At 49.7% G+C, this 21,265-nt stretch overlaps 1 protein-coding gene across 4 annotated transcripts in view; it reads left to right on the forward strand.

Annotated features, from left to right (window-relative positions):
* MYH11 (myosin heavy chain 11) overlaps positions 1-21,265 on the forward strand; it is a 115,690-nt gene that overhangs the window by 47,812 nt on the left and 46,613 nt on the right. For 2 of the 4 annotated variants that reach the window (XM_038540265.1, XM_038540267.1), the window contains exons 5-10: positions 7,253-7,355; positions 8,945-8,965; positions 11,384-11,476; positions 12,699-12,762; positions 16,375-16,473; positions 19,930-20,073. In XM_038540265.1, coding sequence (XP_038396193.1) covers positions 7,253-7,355; positions 8,945-8,965; positions 11,384-11,476; positions 12,699-12,762; positions 16,375-16,473; positions 19,930-20,073 — 524 coding nt within the window. The remainder of the gene's footprint in view (positions 1-7,252; positions 7,356-8,944; positions 8,966-11,383; positions 11,477-12,698; positions 12,763-16,374; positions 16,474-19,929; positions 20,074-21,265) is intronic. The other 2 variants (XM_038540266.1, XM_038540268.1) reach the window with 1 other exon arrangement.

A 21,265-nucleotide genomic window follows, 5' to 3' on the forward strand; every position in this document is an offset into this window, starting at 1 on the left:
ACTACCCTCCATGGACTGTAGCTGTGATTGTTTCCAGGCTTAAAAAATATACAGAAGTACAACATAAAAGATATATAGATATATAGATATATAGATATATATATAGATAAAAGATATATATATAATATATATATTATATACAATCAATCCTTCTTATTTCTTGATTCTGTATTTGCCAATTCACCTACTTGCTAAAATTTATTTGTAACCCCCAACTGAGACTCCGGGTGCTTTTGGGGTTCTTCGAAGACACACGCCGAGCCAGGAAAAGTTTGAGCAGCCCAACAGGGCACACCTTCCCAGCTGAGGGAACTCTCCTTTCCTGTTTCAACTCCCGAGCTATGAGCAGGGGCCCTCTGTGTGCTAGATTCAGCACCACATGGTTCGCATTTTTGTAGCTTTTTGTTCATGATTTCACCGTTAACAGTGCATCCCAAGCGTGGGGCTGAAGCGCCGTCTTCCTAAGCACGAGATGGCTAGCTGTGCCTTTCGGAGCAAATTCGTGTGCTGGATGAGCTTCTTTCAGGTGTGAGTTTTAGAGCTGTTGGCTGTGAGTTCAACGTTGACAAATCAATTATATATATGAAAGTGTCTTTAAACAGAAACACACGTTAGGCGAGATTATATAGGGAGCAGTTGGCAGAGGAGCCTTTTGAGCACCTGTGCACCAGGTGGGAGCCACACATCTCTCCAGGCTCCCAGGTAGCAACAGCGTTGCTCATCAGCATCTGACAGAGAGGAGCAGGTGAGAGTGTGCCTTGGAGATGGCTTCCTAGCTGTGTGACCCTGCACAGGTCACCTAACCTCTCTGTGCTGAGTATGGAGAGGCCCTGAGGAAGAGGAAGCAGCCGCCCTGCCCTCACCCCCAACACCCACACCAGCACCAGGTTCTGCTTCCCTTAGCACTGGCCATCAGGCCTTTCTGTGCTGATGGCTGCCGAGCGCTTGAAATGTGGCTAATGTGACAGAGAAACCGGATTGTTACTTTGTCTTCATAGCCACCTGCAGCTAGTGACTCCTGCTTTAGACACATGGTTCTGAAGTATTTGGTACCTCTGTCCACTCCTCTGGTTCTGCTCTCCCTCATTCAGGACCTGTCACCTCTTGCCTGGACAGTTGCAGTAGCCCCCTAGCTGGGCTTCCCACAGCCCTGCTCCCCTCCATGACCATGCCCCCTTCCCTCCTTCCTTCCTTCCTTCCTTCCTTCCTTCCTTCCTTCCTTCCTTCCTTCCTTCCTTCCTTCCTTCCTTCCGTAGATATTTGTTGTGCGAAGTAGTATGATGGAGCAGGGTGTGGATTCCAGAGCCCAACCTCTGGGGTTTGAATCCAGCCCCATCACTGCCAGTGGCATGCTCTCAGAAACAAGTTCCTTAACTTCTCCAGGCCTGTTTCCCCATCTGTAAAATGGGCCCAATGGGTGCTCCACTGGGGGGTGGTTGTGGGGATTTCACGAATCAGTTCGTGGAAGAGCCTAAGAATGCCACTGCCTCTTGGTGAGCACCCCTACACACACACCCCCACAAATCAATTGCTGTAACTGTGTTGTGTTTACTGTTTAGTCTCCTCCCTGCAACCCATGCTCTAGCCTGCAGGTTTGATATTTCCCCCCACAGGTCCTCAAGCCCCATTCTCCTCTTTAAATGATTCCTGTACTTGTTGAAATAATAAAAAAAACTCTTCATCATGGCCAAGAAGATTGGCCCTGATCCGACCCTACCTTTCTTCCCTCATCACTTGCTACTGACACCCCCTCCTGACCCTCCGGCCACACCAGGCTCCTCGCTCTTCCCCCTGCCTGCTACTCCTCACCCTTGCTTCTTCCCACAGGGCTCTGCTCCCCCTCTGGCTACCCACGGACAGCCACCCCCGGACCCCAGCCCCCGATCATGCCACCCTGATATAGCAACAACAGACCCTCGGATGACCTTGAATACTTATTCATTTCCTTGGCTAGTGTCTGTCTCCGTCTCCTGGAACGTGAGCTCAGTGACAGTGGGATAGCGTCCCCATCCTGTCGCATGCTGCCCCTGTACACGGCCAGCACCCAGTGAGTAGGCAACTGGCTGCTGGTGCAGAGGAAACCCCCAGCCCTTCAACTTTTATTTGCAAATGTGTCCAGTCACCCCCTGAACCGTCATCAGCTTAGCTGTCCTTATTAAATTTCATTTTGGCCATTGTTAAAATCCACCCAAGTGGCTTGAGGACCAACGTGTTGATAGCAGGGTCTGAGCTTTTAAAAAAATCAGGGGTCCAGGTAAGCCCAGCCAGGAGTCACACTTTGCTCCAAGTGATTAAGCAGTCATGAATCTGGAAGGTGAGGGAATGTAGCGTTTAGAGCTGAGTCCTGTCTGGTCTAGCATGTCATGTTCATACAGTGTGACCAGATGGGAGGCCTAGGTGAGGCGTGGAGGAGCCCTGGGTGGAGAGGGAGCTGTGTGTTCGAGGAATAACCTGTATGTCACAAGGGGCTGGATTAAGAGACAAGGGGGTGGTGGGGCAGGAGGTCAGAGGGAGGTAAGGTGGGGTCTTCTGGGCTCTGGGGAGGATTTTGAATTTTAATCTAAAATGGACAGGAAAGCATTAGGAGACCACAGCCAAGGGTCGGCAAACTCAGACCATTGGGCCAAATGCGCCCCTTCTCTATTTTTTATAAATGAAGTTTTATTGGCACATAGCCGTGCTTGTTGGTTTTCCCACTACAATAGCAGAGCTGAGTATTTGGGACAGAGAATGCATGACCCCGGAAGCCTAAGTATTTACTATCCAGCTCTTTACCGGAATGGTTTGCAGTCTCCTGGCTTATACAGTGGAAAAATAGGACAGGATTCATGTTTTAATAATAGTATGAATGCTGAAGATAATAAACAGAATAGAAACATTATATAAGCATTAATATGGAAGTATTAATATAAGCATGAGGAAGAAATGGTTATAAGTAATAATAGCTCACATTTTTCTGTATCTGGCATTGTTCTAAACATCTTATACATATTCACTTATTTAATCCTTATAACAATCATGTGAGTGCTTTAATTATACCTGTTTTAGGGGTCCCTGGGTGGCTCAGTTGGTTAAGTATCTGCCTTCGGCTCAGGTCACGATCCTGGGGTCCTGGGATGGAGCCCCGCGTTGGGCTCCCTGCTCAGTGGGGAGCCTGCTTCTCCCTCTCCCTCTGCTGCTCCCCTTGCATGTGCTCTCTATCAAGTAAATAAAATCTTTAAAAAAAATTATACCTATTTTATAGGTAAGGGAACCAAGGCATGGGAATAGTTAAATGACTTGCCCAAGGTCACACGGGTAACTGGCAGAGCAGGGATTTGAACTCAGACTCAGATTTGAATTCTCGCCTTGGAGCCTATCGGGCTATTCTGCTGATTCATGCCATAGTGGGAGGAGGCATTGCTTCTGCCTAAAGGTGGTATTCAGAACAGAGGTAATGCTTGTCTGGGCTTTGCAGGATGTGTAGGAGTTGGACAGCACACTTGCTAGAGGACCTCGCCGGCTACAGGGGCTGGAATCCCGTGAGGACCAGCTCTGAAACCCAGAGCTAGTTTGGCTCTGCTGCCAAGGGCAGACCACAGGCTGAAATGAATGTGTAACCTTCAAGCCCCCCGGGGACCCAGGACCAGCACCGTGATGTGTAAAATCACGCAAAATGAAAATGCAGAGCCCTTTATTCAAAGAGTATTAAGAATTTCAGGATAAAAAAAAAAAAAAAAAAAGAATTTCAGGATAGTGGGGTGCCTGGGTGACTCAGTGGGTTAAGCGTCTTCCTTTGGCTCAGGTCATGATCCCAGGGTCCTGGGATTGAGTCCCACGTGGGGCTCCCTGCTCGGTGGGGAGTTGCTTCTCTCTCTCTCCCTCTGCTCCTCCCCCTGCTTGTGCTCTTTGTCAAATAAATAGATAATATTAAAAAAATAATAATTTCAAGATGGCAACATCAGAGCACAAAGTCAAGCACAGGGCCCTCCCGTGAAGCCAGCCTAGCTGGGGTTAAAGTGCCCATTGCCGCTGGGGCAGGACTTGGCAGGGGGAGGATTACGAGGCCAGGAGGCCTTATATGGTCATGAGCAAGGAACTGGGCGCCAAGTTCCCTACAAAACAGGACAGAGGTCTTGGGCGCTCCGATCAGGAAGGCATCTTCACCCCCGGAGTTCAGGGATCAGAAAAGCAAAGACATTAATGTTTCTAAAGCAGTCCTGAGCACATCAATCTTCAGACACCCGTGGGCCTGGAGCTCTGGAGTTTTCTTTGGCACAACCTCCCAGGACAATTTATTTTTATCAATAAAACTTGGAAACTGTTGAGCCAAGCAGCCCACATGGGGAGAAGCAGATTCCCAGAGTATATGTCCCACTTCCCCTCCCTCCTTAGGTCAAGGGCCAGGGCCGTGGTCATGGTCATGACAATATCTTTGTTGTAGAAGGGATGAGGTGGAAGAGGCTGAAAATGAGATTGGAAAATGAGATTATTGTGGGAAAGGGGAGGATCTGGGGATCTGGACACAGTGTGTACTGTCTTGGATCTGAATAGCCACAGGACCACCTATAAAGGTGGCTTCCCATGCTCATATTTTCTCTCCTTCCTCTTGCTCTGGTCAGAACCTACCCCTTCAGTCAGGGTGACGTCTGTCAAGCATTCCAATGTTAGCCTGATTGAAGTAATTCATACTAAGGTGTGAATGACTGAATGGCTTGGTTCATTGGTTCCTCTGGCCTTAGAAAGCAAGTTCCTGGAGGAGTGGGCCTGAGTTGTAGAATGACTGGGTGAGACACAGTAGAAAGAGTCCTGATTGCATTGGAATCAGAGACCTGACTTTCAGTTCTGACTGTCCCTTGCCTTGCTGTGTGACCTAGGGCAAGGTGCTTACCTACTCTGGGCCAGAGTTCCTCTTCTATAATAACCCAGAAGTGGTACGTCCTACCTTTAGGATCGGGGAAGGGGGAAGGTAAAGGAGATAATGCATGTGAAACAATTAGCATGAGGTCTCTACTCCCCTTAAAAAGTCAGTTCTCTCCTTAAAATTACAAAAAAAGGGCAGCCCGGGTGGCTCAGCAGTTTAGCACCACCTTCAGCCCAGGGCCCAATCCTGGAGACCTGGGATCGAGTCCCGCATCGGGCTCCCTGCATGGAGCCTGCTTCTCCCTCTGCCTGTGTCTCTGCCTCTCTCTCTCTCCCTGTGTCTCTTATGAACAAATAAATAAAATCCTTTTTAAAAATTACAAAAAAAATTCTTTTTTTGATTTGGATTCTGCTTCTTCCTCAAGAAATAGGGGTAATGACTCTACGGTCCCCCACTCACAAAGTGCCTCTGAGACCACATGAAAGGATCTGGCCACTGGGATAAAACCATTAGAAAGAGGGAGAGGGCCGGACTAAGGCCAGCATTCCTGGAGATCAGACACTTGATGTCCGGACATTGGGGCCCACAGCACTAGGTTCAGAAATTCAGGGCGCGTGTTTCTTTCTTTCTTTCTTTTTTAGCCATGAGCAAAGTTGTTAACGGGTGCTTGGCAGGGCAAATTAATTTCTTTCTTTCCTAATTAGGAAAAAGAACAAGGACCGCACTAGTGCTGTGGCACTGGTTCAGCGTGGAGAGCCCTGAGCTGACCTCGCCATAGACACATTCTTTTCCAGACTTAAAAAAAAAAAAGTATCTCTTGTGTTTCAGTATATTCAGTGAGCTCAGAAAATGTGAGCGTCTAGGCAAATAAAGGCAAACAAAAGAGGAAAACTGGGAGAGGAGGATGAGAAGGGAGGATGAGAAGGGTTTTGGCGGAGGCCCTGTCCTTCCAATTTATCTGGAAGAGTGGAAGTCAGAGTCCGTATCTGGGGACGCCTGGGTGGCTCAGCGATTGAGCGCCTACCTTTGGCTCAGGGTGTGATCCCGGAGTCCCAGGATCAAGTCCCACTTCGGGATTCCTGCAGGGAGCCTGCTTCTCCCTCTGCCTGTGTCTCTGCCTCTGTCTGTGTGTCTCTCCTTAATAAATACGTAAAATCTTAAACAAAACAAAACAAAACAGAGTTGGTATCTGGAGCCCTCGGGTGACACAATCCCACCATGATGATCTTTGTGGCCAAGAGAGGCAGGTGGTTCAAGGAGGCCATTTGATTTAAAACAAAAAACAAAAAAACCCTGCCATATTCTGGGAGTGCTCTTTTGAAAAGACAGCTAATGTCAGCTAAACATATCAGTCATTTACACTTTAGCCTAAATTGCCGCAGCCAGGTTTATTCTTTGATTCTTGACTCAGATCCTTAGCTAACCACCTTACAAACAGAGTGGGCTTCTGCAGAGGATGAAGGGACTTATATCTGCCCAATGGCTGGTAGGATAATCTGTAAGGGAAGCTTCTAAAACTTTTGCCTTTGGGTCTGGCACTCTGAGAGGTATCTATTTCCTTCCTGGAAGGCTGCCCTTTGCCTGATCTTTTTATTTTTTAATTTTATTTATTTATTCATGAGAGACACAGAGAGAGAGGCAGAGACACAGGCAGAGGGAGAAGCAGGCTCCTTGTGGGGAGCCCGATGTGGGACTGGATCCCGGGACCCCGGAATCACTTCCTGAGCCAAAGGCAGATGCTCAACTGCTGAGCCACCCAGGTGCCCTGATCTTTCTATCTGTAAACAAAGCTAGTGATGTCTTAAAAGTAGATGATTTGCAGAGAAACGATTCCGTGTGGCACTATAGTGATGGACTCGCATCATCACACGTGTGTCCAAACCCATAGAACGTCCGGTGCCAAAAGTGACACCTAGTGTCAATGCTGGACTTTGGGTGATGATAGGTCTGTTCATTGATTAGAACAATGTACCCGTCTCCTCGGGGGTGTTGGTAGTAGGGGAGGCCATACAGGAAGGGACAGGGGGATATGAGAACTGAGTGCCTAGTGTAAACCTAGAAAATGCTCTAAAGATAAAGTATTTTAAACAAAAGATCGATAAAGATAAAGTATTTTAAACAAAAAATCGATGATTCCAAATAAACCTAAGTTTGGACCTTGGTAGGGCAAACTCTGTTTTCCTCTTTGACTCTGTTCCTCCGAGTCCTCTCCTGCATCCTCTCGGGAGGAGTACACTGAGGTGGTGGCTAGTGTTTTTGGTGTGACGCAGCTGTGTGCCAGCGGCCTGACCATGGGCGAGTCACCTCCCCTCCTGTGGGAGCCTCACCTGCCCGACCTGGCGAACGGCCCCAAGCTGTAGAACGAGGGTAGGGTTATTTCCAGGGGCTCACTGTTCCCGTGTCTTTCAGAGGGGAGTCTGGAGCCGGGAAAACAGAAAACACCAAGAAAGTCATCCAGTACCTGGCCGTGGTGGCCTCCTCCCACAAGGGCAAGAAGGACACGAGCATCACGGTGAGTGCGGCCCCTGCTCAGTGGCCGAGCCACGGTGCCCGGGTCTCTGGGTTCCATTGAGAAGGCCCGTATTTAACAGGCCCCTTGCCCCGCAACTCACAAGAGGGGTCTAACTGGGTGGGCCCTAGGGGTCTGGCCCATCCCTCGTCTTGGCCAGGATCATCATCCTGAGGGGTCCCGCCTCATGACATGGGATGAGGCCTCTCCTACCACAGTGAGGAGTCTTGCTTCACATCAGGGCTTCCCGCTAGTGGTGTCATTGTCATTTGGGACCAGATAGTTTTGTGGGGGTTGGGGAGCTGCCTCATGCACTGTAGGACTTTGAGCAGCATCCTGGCCTCTCCGCACAAGATGCTTGTAGCAAGCCCTCCACCAAGCTGTGACAACCAGAAACATCTACGAGCATCACCAGGGGTCCTCTGGGGGTACCCAATTGCCCCCGGCTGGGAACCACCACTGTAAATGTAAACTCTGTAGGACCGAGACACACCTGTCGCTCCTCCGCGTGCTCCTTTGACTGAGACCCCAGGGGCTGGGAATATCAGTGTCACTCGGCTCTGGGCTTTGGTCCAGTGCACTTGACTGAGCATCCACTGTGTGCCGGGCATCGTAGGATGGGGTCCAGCCCTGCATCCGAGCAATGCTGTCATTCTGTTCACCCGGGCTTCTAGGTGGGTGGGGAAGAGAGATCGCTGACAAATGACCATTCAGATAAACCCACAGTGACGCAGTTGGGGGGCTCAGAAGGAAAAGAAGAGCAAGTTTCTAGCATCATCCCACCTTGGGTCCATCCTTCTCTCTGTCCTCCTCTGTCTTGGCCTGGCCTCATCTGTCCCCGAGGAGGGGACATGCAGTGGGGCTGCTTGAAGGACTTGCTGGCGCCTCTGTCTGAAGGTTTGGGGCTGGGGCGACAGCAGATTGGTGGCCTGGAGACGGCTTCGGGTGTCACGGCTCCTGCCATCGCAGGAGCTGTCACAGAGACGGCCCGTCTGGAGGCTCTCGGAGGTCTGGGGCAGGCGCCGCTCGTGGCTGGGGGAGCCCTCCTCCCTGCCACAGATGCAGGAAATCCAGCATTTCCAAGCCGTCTCTGGCACAACGTGTTGGAACACACCATCCTGCGGTTAAGTTTGCGTGGCAGTGAACGTGGCTTTTCGCTGCGTCGTCTTTCCCTGTAACCGTAAACCTAAGAGATGAGAACACTTAATAATGACCGATCTCTCCCCTGTGCCTGCGATGTGCCGGACACTTTTCTCCTCCACGTCTGCAAACCTGTCTCAGACAGCATCTTGTTGGTCACATTTTAATCTGTTATTGGTCCCCCCCCCCCCCGCCTCCCCCACCGTCACAAAACCTTTCGAGATGTCTGCATCTCTGGGAAATTCTTAAAAGGAACGAGCCGGAATGGAAAGGAAACTGAATCAAAGAAAAGTTGCTGCCTCTCCGGTTACTCTGGGGGATCCAGGCTGTCTGGGGTCAGGGTGGGTGGTGGGTGGGGCTGGGGGTATTGAAATCTTCATTTTCCTGCCCCTGATGTGCACGTGATTGGAATGACACTGATATTTGTTTTATACCATATTGTTCAACTACAGCAAGGCCCAGCTCTTGCCTACGTGAGTAACTGGGAGTGTTTTCCTGGTGTGTACGGGAGGCACGGAGTGTATTTAGATCTGCATGCTCCTGTTGCACCCACTGAGTCCCATAGCTGATGGTAGAAGGGGCGGGGCCCCCGAGTGTCACAGTCCAAACCGACAAGCTCACCAAAGGACCGTCCGGTGGGGGTCCGACGCCAGCGTGTGGTTTTGGGCACATTCGCCCGCCGCAGGGCCCCCACCAGAATGCCCCGGGGGGGCCTCCAGCCTGGAACGGATGTCCCTGGTTCAGAATGAACCCCCCACCCTTTCCCACCAATGCATCCTCCGCCGGGACCCCCCCGAACTGGACCGCCCTAGAAACGTCTGTCCCATCTGGTTGAGCGTTTTAGGACTGTCTGGCCCTGAAGCTTCCCTGGCTTGATTGACAGTCGGTTAATGGCACTGCTGTGGCATGCCTCCCTCCCCCTCCTCCCTGCCGTCATCCCTGAATTTCTCCCCCGAGCCCTGGCCCCCGCACACCGGTGTGTCCTCGTGCATGTGTGTGCAGTGCGTGTCTGTCTTTGCATGCCGGTTGCTTGACCCAAGGCTCCGGACACGGGAGACTTGGAGTTTGCGATGCACTAGCTTTGGTGGCACGGTAAGGCCCCAGCTATGCGGCACACGACAGGGTCCCCTGCCTGGACCTCTGCAGACATGAACTCCTCTCTAACGCAGAGCTTGGGGTGGGGGGGCTGGCATATGGGTCCCATTCTGCAAGAGATCCTCAGAGGTCCTAGCATCCAGGGCTGGGGTCACACTCACTCCGTCCTAGTTAGACGCTGGGAGGCAATGTCCTGGATGGATCAGAAGGAGAGTCGGGATTCTTATTTGGGATCTGCTCCTGTGTGACCCTGGCCAAGTCACTTAACTTCTCTGGGCCACGGTTCTCATCGTCCATACAATGAGCAGTTGGAACCAGATGTCCATGTTTAAAGCTCTCCCGAGAAGAATCTTTTTTTTTTTTTTTTTTTTTTTTGTCCCCGTCAGCCAGAATTCCCATTCTAGACAGGGAACCTTTTTGGGGGGCACACGGGGACCCCAAGTTTGTGTTGACAGTAGTAATCCCTTTAGCCCTTTGCCCTCCTTGCAGATTCCCACGGATCCCAGTTATGGGAATTTTACTCGTGCCCAAGATTTTCATGGAGGTGACACCTTCATTTCATCTTTGAGGGCGTATGAAGGAATAAATCCAGAAATAAGTAGCAGCTTCCTGTTTTGTCCCTTCCGGGACAGCTACCCGTGATGCCCTCCTAGTGGACAGAGGCCCAGGCAGCAAGCTGAGCGCTCCCCCTCCCCTCTAGAACCTTCCCAGCTTTTTTTTTTTTTTTTTTTTTTTTTAAGCCCAGTCCCACTGGCCTGAGGACAGGGGCAGGGAGCTCGGCAGAGGGGACAAGGGGACAAGAGGAAACCCTCGGGTCCCAGGGGGGCCTGGAGGAAGGGCTTGGATGGGGAGGCCACTGGGCCGGTCTGCAACTGCCATGTTTCCGGGCTAGGCAAAAGCAGCTCATCGCTTTCCTGGCATGACTTACCTCGTTGGCCCTTTTCTGCCACGATTAATCACGTGACCGCGTCTGTGCACAGGAGCCCCCTCGGAGGGGGCCGGTGGGCTGTGGACAGCCTCCGCTGCATTTAACCTGATGAATGGAGCTCAGGCGACCTGCTTTGAGGCTTTGTTCTGCAGTTCGGTTAAGACGATTCCCGGTGGGTTTTGTGCATTCCTTATTGGTCTTCCATAAAAGACTTCAGAAAACTAGGCCCGAGAAGAGGAAACTTGCAACTTAAAAAAAAAAAAAATTACACTAAACCCCTCAGGAGAAGGAATGTAGAGGTCAGCTTAAAGACAGCTGCCGATTAAACGTGCGCAGCAGCAGGACTGCCACGGACAGCAGGGCAGGTTGTGCACTGCACAGCTCCGAGGAGCGCAGTTCATTACCGTGTAGATGACGTCCTCAACTTTGTGCCCGGGACTTTCACGGAGGTGACATCTTACTTTCGTCTTGGCAGAGGAGCAGGGCGCGTGAGGGAATGAATGTAGAAATAAGTAGCAGCTTCCCGTCTTGTCCCTTTAGGGACAGCTCCCCGTGTTGCCCTCCTGGTCGACGGAGGCCCGGGGAAAGAACGTGCAGAAGTAACGCTGCACAGATGAGCAAGCCCTGGTCAGAAAGCGCCCTTCCTAGGGAACAGAGGTCCCAGCTGTGAGACAGCCCGGCCACTTGCTTGTCTTCTGAAATCCTTGAGCAGACCTGGCCACTAGTTTTGGAGTGTCGACCGGGACAGGAGACAGGATAGGAGAGAAGCTGCAGGGAAGGGGCCGAGTTCGGGGACGGCCTCTGTCCACCGCAGGACCCTGAGCGCCTGGGCTACTTTCTCCACTAACTAGACGTGAATAAATTCCAGGGTGAGCTGGAAAAGCAGCTTCTACAAGCAAACCCGATTCTGGAGGCTTTTGGCAATGCCAAGACGGTCAAGAACGACAACTCCTCACGATTTGTAAGTAGCAAAACCCCTGCGGTGTCCTCTCCCGCCAGAGAAGGGGGGAGAGTCCGAGGCAGGATGCGGGGGTGCATGTCCCAGCAGCATATGGCTCTGCGTCTTCAGTCCTGTTGTGACCTTACCACGCTGCAAGGGCTCCTGCCACGCATCCCTTCATTCATTCACTCATTCACTTCACAGGTATTCACTGAGCATCTGCTGGATACTAGGCACCTCTGAGGCATTTGACATTTATTCTTTTAAAAAAAATGATTTTATTTATTTTTTCATGAGACACAGAGAGAGGCAGAGACACAGGCAGAGGGAGAAGCAGGCTCCGTGCAGGGAGCCCTGTGCGGGACCCGATCCCGGGACTCTGGGATCACACCTTGAGCTGAAGGCAGACACTCAACCGCTGACCCACCCAGGCGTCCCTTGATGTTTATTCAGTAAATATTTACTGAACACCTAGTAGGTGCTAGACACTTAATACTCATTCATTTAATCAGCAAAACACGAATTGAGCCCTCACTAGGTACGAGGCACATACATCCTTCAGCAAGTGTTTAGTAGGCACCTGCTGTGTATAGTCATTTGTACATGGTTACATGCACCATCTTCTTGCTTTTTTGTTTGCTCTGTTGGTTTTTGTTAATCATTTGCTGTAGACCAGATGCTGAGCCAGGCTCACAGGGTTGTAGCAGACAATTCAGAAGTGGTTCCAGCCTTCATGAGGCTTGTGGTCTAGTTGGGGAGCTGAAAGTCAATGGGGCAAGAGGTGCCACCTTCCACCCATGCTTCTGCAGACTCCAAGGGGCTCCCTCTCCCCCTTGAGCCCCAGAGGGGGCAGGAGAACCCCAAAAGTGGGTGGTTAATGACATGAAGACATGGCTCACCCAAAGAGGAGGCTTGATTCCTAGCTGGATTAACTGGAGCCTGGTGGATCGTGGTGGGGCCAGCATGCATCTGGGCAGGGGGCAGGGAGGGAGTCCTCCAGCCACAAAACTTACCTCCTCCTTACTGTGACTCTACCTCTTAAGAGCACTGTCCCATTGGGTAAGTCACATTGCCTCTCTCAGCCTCACTTTGCCCATCTTTAAAATGGGGATAACCCCCAAAATAAAATAATAAAATGGGGATAACCATGACCAGCTGAGGGGCATTGCAAGAGCCAAATGAAATTGATTTTGGGGAGCTGAGGCTGGGGAGCCCCCCAGGAACTATGTTTTCCTGTTGGCAGGGCAAATTCATCCGCATCAACTTCGACGTCACCGGCTACATCGTGGGAGCCAACATTGAGACGTGTATCCTTTGCTGAGCCCAGGTCACACAGCACCTGCCCTGCAACCCACCTCCTGCCCCGAGCCCGAGAGGCCGTGGGAAGGTGCAAGAGCTGCCCCCCTCTCTCCCCCAGGCTCTTGGGTTCCTTCCAGAACAAATCTGCCCTGGAGTTGTTATCCCTCGACAGCAGGCATTCCACGTGGTGTTCACGCAAATGTGAACCCCACGCAGCCTGCGTGTGGTTCTGGGTTGACCTCTCCTTAGCTGGGTGACCTTGTGCCAGTTACTCAACATCTCTGTGCCTCATCTGTTATCACTCATGGGGGTGATAACAGTACCTGCCTCACAGAGCTGCTGTGAGAATAAAGTGAATTAATTCACATAAAAAGCAATTGGGACCGCGCCAGGGACAGGATAAGGCTGGCTGAGTATCGGCTCTTATGTGATCTTCTCTTTCTTTCCTTTCCTTTCCTTTCCTTCCTTTCTTTCTTTCTTTCTTTCTTTCTTTCTTTCTTTCTTTCTTTCTTTCTTTCTTTCTTTCAAAGATCCCATTTTATTTATTCATAAGAGACACACAGAGAGAGAGAGAGAGGCAGAGACACAGGCAGAGGGAGAAGTAGGCTCCATGCAGAGAGCCCGATGTGGGACTCGATCCTGGGACCCCGGGATCACAACCTGAGCCGAAGGCAGATGCTCAACCGCTGAGCCACCCAGCTGCCCCTTCACTTTATCCTTTCAGGGCCATGGCCCCCTTGTCCTGCTTAGGGAGCTGGTCTGTAACCAGTTTCCAGCCCAGAGATAAGAAATTAGTGGAGGCAGGACTTGCCCAGAGGAACAGCGGTGCTGCAGAGGACCTATAGCACTGCCTTTTTGAGACTCTGGATGGCAAAGTGAAGCCACTTAGAAATTTCTGGACTCGGGGACCAGTCTGTGGTTCAGGGATCAACCAACTTAGAAGCACAACAGATGCCTCTCAGGCTCAAGAACGTTGTATTTTTATAGTCGCTTGTGGAGCACATGCTCGGTACTCATGGGATCCCAGGGAATGTTCTAGTGCATCTTGGTGTCTTGGGTGAGGGAGGACTTGGGGGTGCCTCGGGTCTCAGTTCGTTCTCAGCTCTGCCGTGTTAGCTGTGGGGTCTGGGGCAAGTCACCTGGCCTCTCTGAGCCTCACTTTTGCCCTGTGAAATGGGGGTGATAACAGCCCCTACTTGTGGAGCTGCCGTTAAACTGTGGTTCAGTGAAATGATGAGCATGGCCCTCGGCCCAGGGTGTGGCCCACAGTGAGCATCTGTGGCTGTTACGCCACCATTAATTTCTCTCATTTTTTAGAAGATTTTATTTATTCATGAGACACACACAGTGAGAGGCAAAGACACAGGCAGAGGGAGAAGCAGGCTCCCTGCAAGGAGCCTGATGCGGGACTCGATCCTGGGACTCCAGGATGATGCCCTGGGCTGAAGACACTAAACCTCTGAGCCACCCAGGGATACCCCCCGCCTTTTTTTTCTTTTTAAGAGAGAGAGAGAGCACATGCGGGTAGGCAGGGAGAGGCAGAGGCAGGAGAGGGAGGGGGAGACTCTCCAGCAGACTCCCTGCCGAGGACGGAGCCCCACACGGGGCTCTATCTCCCGGCTCTGAGAGCACCACCTGAGCTGAAATCAAGGGTCAGCTACTCTACAGAGTGAACCTCCCAGGCACCCCCAACTTTTGTCATTTTCTATTTTAATCCACCCAAACTCTGTTCCCTGGAAAATCAGTATTCATACGGTGCAAAATGTCAGTATTCATCTAGAGAAGCGCCCACAGCAAATGCTAGTGCCTTAAATTCACACGTGAGAACCAGGCTCTGGGTGACTGTGTTAAAATTGGCTGAAGCCACAGGGGGACTAGCATTTCTTCCCTGAACCCCCCGATCCCTGGATCAGATTGTGTCTTCTTCCCCACTCTGTCATGTCAGTCCATGCAGGGCAGTGTTTCCTTTCAAAGCCTCTTACAATACAGGCCCACAGATTCTAAAATCCAGAAACTTCTGAAAACCAAAACTCAGCTGGTGGTAAAAGCGACTGAGCCCACAAGAGGCAATTTGTAGTGTCTCTATCTCTATTCCCCTTAGGAGAGCAGTGACACCTTTTGCTGTATCGGTGGGTCCCTTGGAACCATCGAGAGTGTCATACGGGGGCACCTGGGTGGCTCAGTGGTTGAGCATCTGCCTTTGGCTCAGGTCGTGATCCTGGGGTCCTGGGATCAAGTCCCGTATCAGACTCCCCACAAGGAGACTGTTCCTTCCTCTGCCTGTGTCTCTGCCTCTCAATCTGTGTCTCTTGAGTGAATAAATAAATAAATACATCTTTTTAAAAAAGTGTCCTATGATACTCATATATCCACAGTGGTCTGTCCAAAGTCTAGCAAATTCTGAAACTCTTCTGGCCCAAGGGTTGTGACATTTTTATGATCGTTAACCTTACGCAGGGGTCACTGTGCATTGGGTGCCAGCCTGGGACCTAGGGACATAGTATCTCATTTACTTCTGGCCCTACTCTGAGAGGTGGGGATGCAGTGTCTGCAGAGGACCCAGCCGTGCCCTGAGCTGCCACTGGGATGCTGATGCCAGGACATGGGTGCTGGTGGGCCAGTGGAATCCGGGTTCTTTAGGTGTAAGGAAACAGCTTCTTGTGTGTTCTGGGGGAAGCAGGCCCCCAGCCACCAACCAGCCCAGCCTCTCTGAGACCAGGGGCCCTCTATGGGCTGAGAGCCCCACGATCTTGGAGCTGCATGGCCAGCCCTCCTCCAGCCCAGGGAAGAGTCTGCTTTATAGCTTGTTCTCCGGCCCCCACTCACACTTCTCAGCTGTTCATTTCCTATCAAACATTTGTGGCAAGTCCCGGACAGAGAGCCCTCCCTCTGGCCTCAGCTTCTGCCCTTTAGATCAGTGGCCGGCAAAGTACGTAGCCTGGCCAGCAGTACCTGTGTCACCCGGGAGCTTGTTAGAAATGCAGGCCTCCGGCCCTGCCCCAGACCTGCAGACTCAGAGTTCCAGCAATGGGTTGGCCCCTGGATTTTAACAAGGCTTCTAAGGATGCGCAGTTGGAAGTGGGTTGGGGCAGCTGAGGCAACTGTTAGCTGGTTTTAGGTCTCCAGGAAGGCAAGACTGCCACCTTTGCAGAGCACAGGTGGGCCTGCCCCAATGTCCTACAACATTGCACTTGGGGGTGAAGAAATCCATCTGGTGCAACAGCCCAGCCACCCGTGTACCATCCCCTGCAATCCGCGACCCCCTGGTCTCCATGCCGCACCACAGCAGAATGGGCTCTCCCCTTAGGTGAATTAGGGCTGTGTTCCCATTCTCCTTCCCGAGGCAAGTCAAACCCCAGGGTATTTTTGGCCACCACAGACATTGCTTTGCCACTTCCTAGCTGTGTGCTCTTGGACAATGACTTCTTTCCCTGAGCCTCTGTTTCTCTATGTTGAAAATACAAATAATATTTGCATTTACTTCCTAGGATAGTTTGTGAGGCTCAAATGAGATGTCCCGCCCTGCAATTGGTGAGGCAGGGATTGGGGAGGAAGGGTAGGTTCTGGCAAGGGGAACACCTGTGGTATCCCCAGAATTCTTAACTCCCCCTGCAAACCAGATCTGCTGGAGAAGTCCCGAGCGATTCGCCAAGCCAGAGACGAGAGGACGTTCCACATCTTTTACTACCTGATTGCTGGAGCCAAGGACAAGATGAAAAGTAAGTGACTTACGAGGACACATCACTGGAGGGGGGTGGGGTTCAGCTCTCCCACTTATCATGATCCAAGGTTAATAGATTGGCTGTTAAACCAGAGCTTCACGTGCTGCCAGGGGAATAATAATTATTATTATTTAATTTATGATAGTCACAGAGAGAGAGAGAGAGAGGCAGAGACACAGGCATAGGGAGAAGCAGGCTCCATGCACTGGGAGCCTGATGTGGGATTCGATCCCAGGTCTCCAGGATCGCGCCCTGGGCCAAAGGCAGGCGCCAAACCGCTGCGCCACCCAGGGATCCCGAGGGGAATAATTATCTTTGGGTGGCAGGTGTATGAGTCCTCATCTCCTTTCAGTGACTGTGGCTTTGGTTCAGGCCACATTTACTGAGCACCTGCTATGGGACATAGCAGCTAGTCTAATTAGATGTTGGTTGATTAACTAATCAAGTCCAATTAGATACAATCTGCCTTCCAAGAAGGGAGAGAGACAATTGCAGTATTTGCCAGTTTACAAAACTTGGAAGTATGTAAGATGCAATTTCGTAAGGCGTCTGGAAGGGAAACCAAGCACTTTTCATTATCCGTGTTGAAATCAACCTTAAGTGGCCTTTATGGGGCAGGGGCCAACAAGCCATCTGTAAAGGACTAGGTAATACATCTTTTAGGCTTTTTGCAGGTGAGGGCGCTTTGTCACAACTACTCAGCTCTGCTGTTGTAAAGCAAAGGCAGCCATAGGCAATATATACAGCAAGTGCACATAGCTAAATTACAATAAAACTTTATTTACAAAGTAGGCAGTATGCTATAGTTGCTTACCTCTGTTGTAGGGGAAAATATTTTTAAAAAAAGGAAAATATTTTTAAAAGGATTTTATTTAGACACACACACACGAGTCGGGGAGGAGCAGAGCAAGGAGAGAGAGAATCCTAAGAGGACTCCCCGCTGAGTGCAGAGCCCAACATGGGGCTCAATCTCACGACCCTGAGATCATGACCTGAGCTGAAATCAAGCTTCAGGGCAGCCCCGATGGCGCAGCGGTTTAGAGCTGCCTGCAGCCCAGGGTGCGATCCTGGAGACCTGGGATTGAGTCCCACGTCGGGCTCCCTGCATGGAGCCTGCTCCTCCCTCTGCCTGTGTCTCTGCCTCTCTCTCTCTCTCTCTCATTGTGTGTCTCTCATGAATAAATAAATAAATAAATAAATAAATAATCTTAAAAATTGAAATCAAGCTTCAGATACTTAACTGAGCCACCCAGGCACCCTAGGGAAAAAATATTTATCTTGAGGTATAACTAACATATAGCATAGTTTCAGGTATACAACATAATGATTCTACATTTATATATATTGTGAAGTGATCACCACCATGAGTATAGTTAACATCTGTCACCGGTAGGGAAAGTATTTTTCCCTGTAAGTGCAACCTACTGTATACCAGGTTCCAGTAGGAAATTATGTGTTCTGAGCATGCTAACTCTTAGAAGAAAATACAGATCACATAGCTGGAAAAAAAAAGAACATACCAGTCAATACAGTGATGATTTTAAGACTAAAATTATAAGATAGCAACGCAAACTTTGCTTCTCGTCACTTTTGGGAACCCAGGGTTAGTTATTTTGCTGAAGAAACCCTACGGAAGGGATGTGTGCGCTGGTGCCTCTGCTGTGATGAGGTGTGTTGCAATTTTCCACCACTAGGGAGGCGAACCTCATTCATTGTTTAATCCTGATGCTTGGTGATCTGGAGCATATAATAGAGTCCCAGGGGGCAAAATTTTGACTAAAAGGGGGATACATGCTGAACAGATGTTGTACGCTGGAAATTAGGTAAATTATCAGCTGTAGTGCAGGACATTATGAGGTGGCCCAGGGAGAAATGTGTATGTCTCTCCTTGTCTTTGGCACCGAGGTCAACTGTTTGCTTGTTTGGTAATCTGGGCTCCAGTTTTGTGCTGTGTCCCTAGTCTCCCAGAAATTGGGCAAGGATAAGGCTAACTACTGAAATTCCAAGGGGCCATTTTTATTCTTGCTGATAGATCTGGGAAGAGGTTAGGCTTTTAGAGAGGATCAAGCATTTCTAAATTTACCCATAATCTGGATCATGAAATCTTGGCCAAGACCCAAATCCTTGTGACTTTAATCAGGCATCGCGGCTAATCCAAAGGCTGGAGTTAACTGGTGTCTTGGGTCAATTTAACCTGAGGCACCTTCCAAGTGACTTGACCCGTGAAAGACCTTTGTTCAAAAGGAAAAGTATCTCATTGACTTTTCTCCAAAACCATAATCAAATCCAGCTTCATTAAAGATTTATCTGGAGGAGGACACTTGATGTATTGGAGGCCGTCCTAAAAGCAAAGCCTACAAGAAAATGAGAAGCAATTATAAATGTGGGGGCAGGGCTGAATAAGAGTAGCAACAAAATGTAACCCCAGAAATCACTTTACAGAGAACCACGTTTCCTGATAGAACCAGAGTTGGCAAATGTTTTTGCTAAAGGGCCAGATAGTAAATATTTTAGGTTTGGAGGGCATCATTTCTGTGGCAGCTGCTCAAATCTGCCTGCCCCCGTAGCATGAAAGCAGACTTAGAAAAGAGACAAGGAGCTGCGAGTGGCTGTGTTCCAATAAAACTTTATTTAGGAAACAACCAGCAGACTAGATTTGACAAGCCCTGACATCAACTTTATTTATTGACTCGAGTAGAAACAGATGTATAGGAAGGCAGTGTAAGAGAGCTAAATCTTTATCCACCATTGCAGGGGATCCTTAGATAATATCTCATTTTGGAATATGCAGAAATAGCCAATTATAGGTGATATATAAACATTAACATTATAATTTATATAAGCCTACATAAAAATGACATATATACAAGCCTGTGTTATATGTAATTTATATTAAGCCTGTTAAATAGAGAGAGGGTGCTAAGTACCAGAAGGAACAGCTAAAAAAGGTAGAAGTAATACTATAGGGTAAGGTAGGAATTGGACAAAGGATGGACAAGGAATGGTGTTTTTATTATAAACCTTTTAGTAGTACTTGATTTTTAAAATCATGTGTATTAATGATGTGATAGTTTCCTAAGTGGATGGATAAATAATTATCTAACTCTGCAGGCAGCTCTGTTCCTAAAGGCAGGGTGTTTGGGGGCAGCTGAGATAAAGGCATCTCTTCCTCTGGCTAGATGCAACCCTGTGTTGGGGAACATGGCTTAGGAAATGGAGCCAAGCATAGGTTTCGGTTCCAGACACCTTGGGACAGTGCACAACCTACACCACTGTATGAAGCTGGTGATGGCTGGTGGTGCCTTCTGTGGGATGGAACAGAAGGAAGGTTTTAAACCGTGTATATCTTGGGAAATGAAATGAAAATATGATGGTCCAGACCCATTACCAGGTTCCTGCCTCATATCCAAAGTCCATCTTCCTAATCACCGCCCCATCTTTGTCTCCTTCTAGATGACTTGCTTTTGGAGGGTTTCAACAACTACACATTCCTCTCCAATGGCTTTGTGCCCATCCCGGCCGCCCAGGATGACGAGATGTTCCAGGAAACAGTGGAGGCCATGGCAATCATGGGCTTCAGTGAGGAGGAGCAATTGTGTAAGTCTTCACACCTGGAGGCTGGGTGCTGGTGAGGGAACCTCGATTCACACCTTCAGGACTGCCAGAATTAATTAGAGGCTCTTCTCTGGTCAGGACAGATGTCTGCTTGCTTCCACTCCCTCAAAAAAAAAAAAAAAAAAAAAAAGAAGAAGAAGAAGAAGGAAAATGAATATTACCTTAGATGGGTTACTGGTATTTTAGAAAAGTGGCTTCATATGTTAGGGCTCTTTCAGTTACAAGCGACCCAAATTGGCTTAAGCAAAAAGGAAAATGATCCACTTGCAGAGCTGGAAAGTTCAGGGATGTGGGTTTCAGGTACAATGGGTTCTGTGTCTCTAGAACTTGGTCTCAGAGCAATGTTGTCTTTAAGTGGGTTACAGTTTTTTGGCAGCAGAAGGGCTGCCATGGCTCCAGCCCTTACCTCCTTTGGATTTATGTCCAACAGAACAGATTGGGTTCCCTGCCTGAGTCCATGAGTAGAGTCTTATTGACTCTTACCAGTTGGCTTAGGTTGGTGTCATATTTCTGAGTTATTCACAACGATGCAGGGTTATGGAAAGCTCTGAGTGGCTTATGTTATGGTCTCTATTCCATGTTGGAGCTGGAGATAGGACGTTGGCCTTGTCAAGAACATAGGGGAACAGGATGGGTGGGGGTGGGGGGAGAAACTGAGGCAGTGGGTTAACAGGTTCCTCCTGGAAAGGCAGTTCTGGGCATGGACCCATGTTCATCAGCATCACCAACCAATGGCCAGGAAACATGTTTGATCCTGAGATCAAGAAAGCTCAAAGAGATAATCTTGGTTTCCACACTGTGCTTCAAGAAATACTTGTCCTTCTGGGTTAGATGTGCCCCAGCGTTCAAGGTTAATCTCTTTTGGGAACACAGGACAAGGTTGTGGAAAATGTTTGTCCCTTCCCACGCCCACACCCCTTTGGAGCCCCAGAATAGTGGTAAGGTTGCCGCAATGCAGCAGACAGGGAGGGGCAGCTCCCCACCGCCGAGGGGCAGCCTCCCCTCCCCAGAAAAAGCGGGCTCCATGGGTCAGTGGACAAATGGATGGTGTTTGTGGATTTTGGCCAGAGCCGCACATCAGAGTCCAATATTAACAGCACCCCTTCCTGAATGGCATTGGCTCTCCCAGAGTGATTTATTTGATTTGGGATGTGAGTCATTTTTACTTCTAATC

This window comes from Canis lupus, chromosome 6 (genome assembly GCF_011100685.1).
Source record: "Canis lupus familiaris isolate Mischka breed German Shepherd chromosome 6, alternate assembly UU_Cfam_GSD_1.0, whole genome shotgun sequence".
Classification (NCBI taxonomy): domain Eukaryota; kingdom Metazoa; phylum Chordata; class Mammalia; order Carnivora; family Canidae; genus Canis; species Canis lupus.